A 10,443-nucleotide genomic window follows, 5' to 3' on the forward strand; every position below is an offset into this window, starting at 1 on the left:
GAAAGAACCAAGTGTGGACATAGTGATTTGAGCCAACAAAAATCAGAACAATACAAATTAGTCCCAGTCTCACAAATTCTTTCTCAGTGAAAGAAAAAATCACAATAACTTCCTACCAAAGTCAAAGCTGACTCTGGAAAAAACACTCTGAGAATTGTGCTGTTTGGAGCTTTGTGTTTTGTATCACAGGGGCTTTGAAAAAGATGAAATCAGGTCTATCATGTTCAGTGTTTCACCAAAATCTGTAGAATTATAGAATCGTTCTGGTTGGAAAAGACATTTAAGATCATTAAGTCCAACCATTAACCTAACTCTACTAAGTCCAGTGCTAAACCATGTCCTTAGAATGCACATAGAAACAAAAAAGAACACACATATGAAACAAAATGACTGCAAGTATACAGTAAAAGTCAAAAGTTTGACAGTTGTTTGTTCTGTAGAGCGAAAGCAGCAGTCACAAGAAGTTAATTCAACAGAGTAACTGTGCCTGAACTTCATTGCTTCCATGTGCTGCTAATGGGTGGAGAGACTGCCAGTCACCCACTCAGCTGCTCAGAAATACAGGCATATCAGAAATGTCAATTTTACTTCCCTGACTGTACAAACAGACATTCAGTTGCAAAGAGACATATAGGAAAAATCTCTTTTGCAAAAGCAAACAAGGGCAAAGGGAGTGGATGAACTTACTTGGGTAATGACAACTGGATTTTCTTTCAAGGTGGGATCCTTCAGCAAAATCTGGACAAAAGTTTCTGTGCCCTCACCTCCAAAGCCACTAGCAAATGCTGTCATGGCAGGTAAGACAGCTTCAGGCAGGTCCAGCCATTTCACAAAGCCCTCAGTGAATTCGGTCCTGAAGGAGCTGTAAGGCAACAGCAGCAATTAAGGCTCCATAACTGGGTCTTTTTGCAAGTTTTGAGTGGTCCCTGCTTTCAAATACTGATCTCTTGCTGCTCCCACAAAAATAAAAGCATGGTAAGAAGTCAGCAGAAGGTGAGTTGCTACACAAGCTGGCTAAACAAACAAGTAATATGAACAGGGCCAGCCCCTGCTTCAGTACATGCTCTGAAGTCTGAAGTATTAAGGATGCAATTTGTGCCGAAGCGTAAAACTCTTAAAGGTGTAAGAGAGAAAGTCAATTCAATGAATACCTAATGCTCAAAGGATCTTCCACTCCCCTCACTTCAGAAGCCCCCACAGGGAGTCCCACACCAGCTCTGTCTGAGCTGCTCTCCAAAAGCTACCCTCTTTGTTCACCCCATGCTGTACCTTTGCTCATCCTCAGGGAAGAGCCACGCCAGGGATATCGCACAGAGTGCTGCATAAGCAAACCTTCCCGCTTCAGCCAGCTGCCGGCCCAGGGGCACCCACAGCTCCTGTTCACCTGCCCCTTCAGCCTCCCTGGGCTGTTTAGAAGCCAAACTTTTCCACTTCTCCTCTGCAGCCATTTTTTCCTGCAAGTTCAAAGAGGAAAAAGCAGAAGAAAAAACAAACAACAAACCGTTGGAAATCAGGAAGCAAGGACACAAATTTCTTTTTTGCTGTCACACTTGCTGTCAATATCAAATCAAGTCTGGCAAGATCCAGCTTGTGCATCCCCCCCAACACAGTGCTGTGACCAAAGAAGGCAACAGGAGTGTTCCTGTTCACCAGTTCTCAAAATTTTTATACAAAAGGGTCCAACAATACTTCACACAGCAGGAGAAGTCCCCCTTGGGATGTGAAGAGGCTGGGCTCTGCTTGGCCATACCAGTCATACGTTTACCACAGAAATAACATGTAGAAAAAAGCTTTGCATCTGGTGCAGGGACCAGCACAACTGCCTGGGTAATCATTTGCCTCTCATCCTCAACCCAAATTGCTCATCTGCTCATGTTGCTGACAGAATTAAGAAGGCGAGTCCAGCTGCAGCCTCTGCTGAGGAAGACTTTGAATGTGTCCCACGGACATTGCTAAGCTGCGCTTGTCACATTCATTCCTTGTGCAACCTGCTGCTGCTTTTTCTCTAAACACACGATTCCTGCACCACATGGACCTTCAGCTGGGCCAAGATATTATTTTTTTTCAGAGGGCAGACATGTACACTTCCAACTGAACAGCTTCTAACTGCTCTCTGGAGCTCCCCTGATGACACAGGCGACCAACCAAATGACTGAAATCAGGCAGATGTGACACTAGCTCCTTTTGCAATTCAACATGGGTAACAATCTGCTCCAAACCTTGCTTGTAAGCTTACAAGAAACCTGAAGTTTCTACTGACTTCATCAAGATCCAGTTGGTTTCTTAAAAGTCAAATTACTTCATTACATACTTTATATTTCAATGTTTCCTTTCTTCGGAGCCCTGTAGAAAGTGGCTACATAGGAATTAGGAGCCCATGACACTACAGCTGAGTCTCAGAGGATGCAGACACCATTTATAGGATAGTTTGAGAGTCCTGGAAGACAAAAAGACAGCCCAGGAGCAGCTCTTTTTAAAGAGATGTTACTACCTGCATGCCATCTGTCATGGTCTTGCAGGGCAGGTATCTGCTTTCCTGCTCAGACATTTATTTGAAGAGATTTGTATTTCTCAAGGCTTGCACTCTTTAGCTGCTGATGTGTAAATGCAAAGAAAATTCACACTGGAGGGCTTGCACCTCTCTCCTTGAGTGAGCTCAGCCCCCCACAAGACCCATCTCCTGATTCTGTCCATGGCTTAAGCACACAGGTTTAAGGCATCTCGGCCTGTTTCCATGGAAACACCACATTCCAGCAATAAGGGAGCACAAAGTCCAAAGAAATAAACTCTGCTATTTCTGTACGAACCAGAGAAAGGAAGGGCCAGATTAGGCTTCCTAAGGAAGAGTGGGTATCTGGGATCAATCCCAGACCCAGTACCAACCACAACTACCAGCAGAATTTATACCTGTGAATGGCAGCCTTTGTGCTTTCCAGGACTTCCTTACAGTATCCTAAGATTGTTTTATTACCTCAGATGCTCCAAACCCCTTATTTGGATACCCAAGATCCATTTCACATCACTCAACAGGCTCTGATCTTCCTAAACCATATAGAATGATGGACCAATCTGCCCAGAAATAATCTAATGCTTAAAGTTTCAGTAACATTACAAACAATAAATTCACCTCTAGGCACGGATTTATTAACTTATTATGGGAGACAGCATTGAAAATAAATCCCCTATTGATTTGTTAGCAGAGGCTCGTAAGAAAAGTGAAACAGCTAAAAGAATCCAGAAAAAGGACAGCTGTTTAACCTTGTTTCACAATAAAATTAAAGATGTGACCAATTATGTAGTGACACCATAGTGGCTTCTTGCATGCAACTTTACTGCTGTTCTGCAACAAGTAATTCACAATGCTGAGCAGCAAGAATACCCTGAGAAAAAAATGTAAAGTCTTTCTTTGCTCTGAAGATGCTCTGATCAGTACATTCCATGTGCATCCCTCAGCACAGGCATCTATTTCTTCATAAACACCTAGGAAAATATGGGCTTGGATTTTCACATGCAGCATAAAAAAATTTCCATCATGCAATTCAGTAAAGAAAATTGAAGCCAAGAAATCTTGTTACTAAATCCAAGATTAGGAAATGTGAGAGCTATAAATATATCCCAAAAGTTATTTACGGCTCGTGGCACTGGAGTTCCTGTCTGTGTCCCAAACAATACAATTCAGCAATCAAAAGCATTGCCATGATCGGAACTGTCACTTGAACAAGACCTTTTTTTTCATCACTTTCAGTGCTCACTTTTCACACAAAGCCCTTTGTCTTCTTGAGAGGTGGTGTATTTTATACGGAGGCTCCCAAACTCCTGTTTGAAAGTGGAAAGATAAACCTTTCATGGATCTAAAGCTGTACAATACACATGTGCTCCCTACTACTGGAAGAATTAGAGATGCTGGCATCACATTCATCCTAAACAATGACAAAAGTGACCTGACACATTCATCTCTGAGACCCTCCAAAGTTAATGAGGCAACTCATCAACTTCAGAGAAGTAGTCATAGATAACTATTCAGATAGGGCTGGCCAAAAACTCCCTTACCAGGGAAAACCAGAGGATGGCATGGCCAAACTGCAGTTAAAACATCAGACTGAGAAACATTTGGGCAGTTTTCTTGGGGATTTGCACAAGGCTCCAGACCCACACACATCCTTAGACGCTGGGAGAGCCATGGCCTTTGCTTTTAATCCATAGATACCAAATATGAACATGGAATGCAATTAATTCAGTCATGGATAAAATAACATCTTCCCACAAAACCATGTGAATGTGATACAGGCAGCTGCTGCAGAGATGTGTGCTCAATGTAAAACAGAGATCAGGGACTGAGGGGATAGGGAAAAACTAAAAGCTTAAGTAGCTACAAAACTGAGCGTGTTTGAGTTGGTTGATCCAGACGAACAACACCTGAGAGGCGATGCCAGGACACAGAAGGCGAGCAAAGCTGCGGAGAGGGACGTCGCCAGCAGAGAGAAATGGACAAAAAAGAACGTGAAGGAAACACCTCAGCTGGGAAAGCTGTGAGAAATTACATCACTTTTGCCTCTAGCCTTTTCCGTTTGACATCTCTGCTGGTAGAATACAGGGATTTATTTATTTTTTTGTTACAGAAACTAGCCTTTTGACAACTCCTGCGTAACCCGGCAGCAGGCCGGACGCTGCCACAGCCCTCCCTTCAGGGAGCGGCCTGAGGAGAGGGGCCTGCCCGCCCCTCAGCCCGCCGAGCTGCACCCCAACCATTCCCAGCCCTTCTTCCCACCTCTCCCAGCCTTTCCCAGCTCCGACCTGCTGCCGGCGCGGCCTCAAGACAGAAGCCGCCGAGTTCCCTTCCGCCACCGCCCCTTCCTGACGGGCAGTTCTTGGCCCTTCCCGCCGCCAGTGCGCAATTTGCGCACATTGCGCACTCTGCGCAGGCTGCCCTGGGCTTCTCGCTCTCCCCCCTGCTCTACGCCATTGGCGCAGGGAGGCGCGGCGGAGCCGGCTGGGCTGAGGTGATAGCGCGGGAGGGCGGCCCCGGGCTGACCCTTATCTGGCTCCCGGCCCTTCCCCGAGGGTGGTGGCAGGTCCATCCCCACCCTGAGGTGGGTATAGCTGCTGCTTCGTCGCTGCCCACCGGTATCTGTGTGCCGCGTTGGTAGAGCATTCAGGGTTGAGGCCTACCTGAGTCCTGGCCCTTTTGCCCCTTTTTAAGCCCCCTCTTCGCCTTGTGAGAGCTCCTGTTTGGTGGAGCTATTCTCAGGTTGCTGTCCCAAGGCTTCTTTGCCACCTCCACGCAGGACAGGTTGGTGTGTCTGAGGGTTACCCTGAGGAAAACTAAAGCTTCAGTGGTGTCTTTACACTTGATGCTGTGTGACTGTGTGGGGTTCAAAAGCCATATGAACAGAAGCTGAAGTATGTGTATGTGTGTATATATATATTCACTCATCAGGCAAATATGAGGGCCATGTATGTGTTGCTCCTGATGACAGTGGGGTTAGTGACACAGCTCAAGAGGCTTTACTCTATTGTGGTTAATTGGCCATGCATAAATCCTACTAAGGCTTTGGAGTTCCAAGGTTCCTTGTAAAACAATCTGGGTACCAATTCTGTTTAAATTATTATTTTGATTTGGCCAAATATCTTGTCCTAGTTGCTTGCTGCTAATGTTAAACCCCTTAAATGTAGTCACACAGGTACTTATGTTGTGCATAGGTATTTTAAGCATCATCTTATGGTCATTCAGTGTGACACTGAAGTTCAGAAGGTGAGTTCTGTTGATCTCAGTTAGGATGCAGGAGGTATCTTCTCTACCTGGGTCTCTTTAGCTTGGAGAAAAGGAGACTGAGGGGTGACCTCATCAATGTTTACAAATATGTAAGGGGTGAGTGTCAGGGGGACGGAGTTAGGCTTTTCTCGGTGATGACCAGTGATAGGACAAGGGGTAATGGGTGTAAATTGGAGCATAGGAAGTTCAAGGTGAATATCCGAAAAAATTTTTTTACTGTGAGAGTGACAGAGCACTGGAACAGACTGCCCAGGGAGGTTGTGGAGTCTCCTTCACTGGAGACATTCAAAACCCACCTGGATGAGTTCCTGTGTGATGTACTCTAGGTGACCCTGCTCTGGCAGGGGGGTTGGACCAGATGATCTCTCGAGGTCCCTTCCAGCCCCTAAGATTCTATGATTCTATGATTCTATGATACCTGTGACCTGGGTAACTGCTCAACATGATGAACAAGCTGCAAATGGCTCACAACAAACAAAGAATCACCTGGACACAAATCTATTCTCGCAGACCAAGATCTGCAAATTAATTTATTGTAGCTTTGACAGTTCTGTGTTTGGGAACCTGAAGTTCTCTTTACTCAGGATCTGAGTGATGTGGAAGTGTGAAATGCTTTATTTGGTCCATGTTTATTTTTGCCTGTTTATATCTGTGTGATAATGCAGAAGAGCTATTAAAAGTGGAATGACACTTAGGAATGAGCTTTACCAGTTGTTGTAGGTTTGGGCCCTCATTATATAGTTTAATAGTAATCAAAGCCAGCACAATTATGGATAATTTAAAGTTCTGTAGATAAAGTGAGTTTTCTACATTTGACAGTAATTTTCAACACCTACACTCAATTTTTTTTTCAGGTACTTGTCTCACTCTTACATAAGTAATTGGGGACTGTGGTAGTGTTTTGTTGATGAGAAGCCTTGAGTAGGATTTGAGACAGGGAAAGTTGTGGCTTTGGGAAGCGCCCTGTGGGCAGAGGGGCAGAGTGGGAGCACAGCATGACAAAAGGATAAGCATATTTTTTAAATTTAAACTGCCTGGACCCATTTCTCATTATGAAGCTCTCTCTTTCAGACTGCAGTGTGTGTTACCTCATCCCTGTCCACAAACCAGGAACCACCACTAAAAGGTAGGCAGGGCAAGGTTATTAGGGGCTGAAACTTTCCTGCCAAAAAAAAGACTAGCATGAATTAAAATGAGTACAAGCAAATCCTCTACGTTTTGGAATAGGAACACAAACTTGTTGGCTTTTTCTTCATAAACTTAGTTGCTGCTTGAAAGGTTTACATTGTCATCCAGCCTTATCAGTTGAGAATCAATAGTTGGTATGAGGATATCAGGGTCCAGGGCCCAGTGACTCCCAGCAACATCCATGAGCTGAATTAGCTCCTGGAGGCTGAAAAAACATTTCAGTTGAAGTGCTGAATGCAGGCTTGGGAGGTACTGATACAAAGCAGGGGGGTTAGAAACCTGGGCTTCCACATAAATTGGAGTAATAAAATGGAACACACCCTTTTGGAAGGGCAGGGTGATAGGTAACAAACTGACTTTTCCTGTTCACATCCATTCTCCAATTTTACTTGTTCACACCCATGTGCTGACAAGCCCACAGGGCTGGCCAGGCTCCACTGCATGTGATCCAGAAGACAGGGGATACTGCCTCTGAAGTCTTTGTTGTGTTTCTTGACTGATGATCACAAACCAACACTAGGTGTGAGGCACACACCCTTCTGGATTTGGTGGTGTTTGGTATCTTGCATGGTCTCTTCCCTCTTAGGCAGAATTCCCCAAGTGTTATATTTTTTTAAAAAAATTTGGATTATTTTATGGCTCTAGTCCAGTTTACCTTTGTCATCTTATCTTTAGGACAGTCTGTTTCTCTCTTGCTACGTGGTCACTTGAATGACACTGGTGTTCTTTAGCAATCAGCACATCATTTTGCCTTAACCCATCTATCTTAGCTATGCACTGATGCACTCTGTGCAGGCCAATATTCATATATTTGTTACAAACCTCTACAGTACCAGTCACCCACTAGTGCTGGTGATGGGAACTTGACAGGAAAATTGTGAGCTAAAAGCCTTGGCAAGAGTTTCTTAAAATCGCTTTCAGCACACATGAATATCCTGCCCAGTTTGGGTTTAAAACTACCTGCCTTTTCCCAGCTGAAAAGCTTCTTCCTGGTTGGTTATTAGTAAATGTTACCACCTCTGCAATAAGCCAAGTTGCTGTCCAAATAAATGAGAAAAAAACCCAAAGTGTTTCTTTCCCTTGAAGGTTGGTGTTCTTAGGCAGAAAACAAACCTGGTTTTTGCAAGGCTCCAGAAGGACAGCAGCTCCTTGCCCTCTTCATCTAATCTGTTTTATCTAGTGGTGGGGCACTAAGTGTATTTATATACTGAGCAACTGGAGTACCTCAGTTTCCATTCTTATCAAACACAAATATTTGCCACAGGCCTGATCCAAGGTCTCCTGAGACCCATGGTACTCTTAAAAATGTAACTTAACTAGAGCAATCCCCCAGGTTTTTTCCAGTTTAGTTTTAGTTGGGTTATAGGGCATTTTCTTGGCAACTAAGTGGTTTTTTTTTTCAATATAGGAAAAGACCAGCATATCACTCTGATCTCCTCAGTTGTGGAGACTCCCTAAAATTCTTTCTTAGGTGTAGTTCTTGTCAGTGAGGAAACTATGAAGTGTTTTGATATTGTTGGTGAGGAACTGAAATACAGAAGTCAATAAGCAATTAAACTTTAATGGACACATTCCATATAAAAATAGCACACGTGGTATGGCATAGAACAGATTGCTGTTTAACTCTCTGGGCCTCTTATTTAAAGAGGACGAAAGAGAGGCAGTGCAGGTGGCCAGGTACAGGAGTCCAGGTGAGAGGAATTGGTTCCATGATAAATAACATGGGGAATGTGGAGGGTTGTGAGCTTTGGAGAGCCTGGCCCTCTGCAAACCACAGACTCACAATGAGCAGTGTTGATTTTGCCTCTTCCTTACCAATTTCTTGGGTAAAATGGCATCAACTCATATCCCCTTTTCCCAGTCCCTTCCCCATCCCTGCCAACAACCATTTGGGCAGTGAGAGGGATCAAAGTGATAACCTGGATTGCAACTACTCTGTTCCCTTGAGGCTCAGCACCAAGTCACTGACTGGGCAGTCTGATACCCCACATTGTCAGGAGAAAAGGTGTACATGTGTTAAGGGAGTGGAGAAATGCAACCACAGCTAGGGGTTTGTACAGGACGTAACCTGTCAGATGTTTCAGGTAATGGTCTGATCAGGAGAGGACAAAAAGAACAAAATGATAAAAGCAACACAACAAAATTATTGGCCTGGGATTGCATGGAAAACATACAATTTTAATCTCATAAATATCAACATATAAATATTTAACTGTCTCCAGTGATGAAATTTAGCAACACTCTGCATTGCCATTGGGCCAGCTTTGCCACCTCTTGAATTCATTACATGAATGATTGATTGCTTTCAAAGTCCCAAGAACTGCCTGGTGCCAAACCTGCAGCCTGCACCAAACCATCACCTCCAGGCAGCTCATGGTCCTCGTGTTAGGCAATAGCAACAATGTGAGTCTCCTTGTGGCAGGAGGTGAGTGAGTTCCTATTACACCTGCAGTAGAAATTAGGAGTGCAGCAAAGCACCATAGACATGACCAACCCCAGAAGAAGCATGAGACAAATTACCCATTTTATCATCCCCGAGTAGATGAACGGGAGGATGAGGATAGTGAGGATCACCAGCAGCAGCAGGAGCAGCACAAGTCTCTGGACAGCCAGTCTGTTGTCTGCTGGAATGTTTTCCTCTGTGTATAAAATGTCTTGGCTGCTCTGAGTCCAGCTAGTGCTGTCAAGCCCTATAGCAGAAATGTGTATCTCAGGATTTGAATCAGGGTTTTCCAAGTGCTCCATGATGTCCTCTTTATTTTGAAGCGTGCGGATGAGTCCTCCTGACACACCAGTGGCCTTTCTGCAGAGGGGGCAGGTGATGAGCCAAGTGTTCCCTTCTCTCCTGAGGATGAGCTTGAGGCAGACAGCACAGAAGGCATGCTGGCAGTCCAGGAGCTTTGGGATTCTGTAGATGTTGTACTTGTTGAAGCAGACTAGGCAGTCCATGTCAAGAGATGCTGTGGTTGGACACTGCTGGTTCCTTTCCAAACTGCATATTTGGGCAGAGGTTGAGTTTGTTAGCATAACAAGAGGCTTTGATTTTGGACAGTCTCTTTCCAAAATGTCTGGTTTAGAGGCATCAGGACTGGCTGGCTCTGTGCCTGAAGGTCCCTCCATTTCTTTAACACCTTCTTCAGTGAATTCCAGCCTCTCCACATCCACACTCTTTTCAGCTGGGGGTCCTGCTCTTCTCAGCCCTGCAGCACCCTCCTCAGCAGGCACAGGACTGTCCTTCTCAGCCTGTGGTACTCCAGGAGCTGCCGATCCATTGTTTAGCTTCCCACTGGATTTCTCCATGGAGATAAATCTCAGTGCAGTTGGTCTTCCCTGAGCTGAAAGATTTGCTGAGTTTCTGGCTCCTTTTATGTGTTGCTCTACTCGGGTTGTGTGCATGATGGATTAGTGACAGTTAGCTTCACACGTGCCTGCTCTTACAATACAATGTTTTTATGAGATGGGGACCTGAGTTACTCATTAAC

General features: G+C 44.7%; 2 protein-coding genes across 2 annotated transcripts in view; both read right to left on the reverse strand.

The window, feature by feature from the left end:
• Positions 1 to 1,448, reverse strand: part of TMCO4 (transmembrane and coiled-coil domains 4) — a 36,117-nt gene extending 34,669 nt beyond the window's left edge. Inside the window, exons 1-2 of the mRNA XM_009995761.1 lie at positions 1,270 to 1,448; positions 688 to 862 (exon numbers count right to left, since the gene is read on the reverse strand). Of these exons, the coding sequence (XP_009994063.1) occupies positions 688 to 862; positions 1,270 to 1,448 (354 nt within the window). The remainder of the gene's footprint in view (positions 1 to 687; positions 863 to 1,269) is intronic.
• A 7,898-nt stretch (positions 1,449 to 9,346) lies between these two features.
• Positions 9,347 to 9,910, reverse strand: RNF186 (ring finger protein 186). The gene has a single exon (XM_009995798.1). It carries the CDS (start codon positions 9,908 to 9,910, stop codon positions 9,347 to 9,349), a length of 564 nt encoding a protein of 187 aa, XP_009994100.1.
• Positions 9,911 to 10,443: the final 533 nt, after the last annotated feature.

Source organism: Chaetura pelagica, unplaced genomic scaffold (assembly GCF_000747805.2).
Source record: "Chaetura pelagica isolate M959 unplaced genomic scaffold, ChaPel_1.0 scaffold234, whole genome shotgun sequence".
Lineage (NCBI taxonomy): Eukaryota > Metazoa > Chordata > Aves > Apodiformes > Apodidae > Chaetura > Chaetura pelagica.

Coding starts and splice junctions, on each gene's coding strand:
- RNF186 (XM_009995798.1), bottom strand. CDS start 9,910: ATGGACTGCCTAGTCTGCTTCAACAAGTACAACATCTACAGAATCCCA.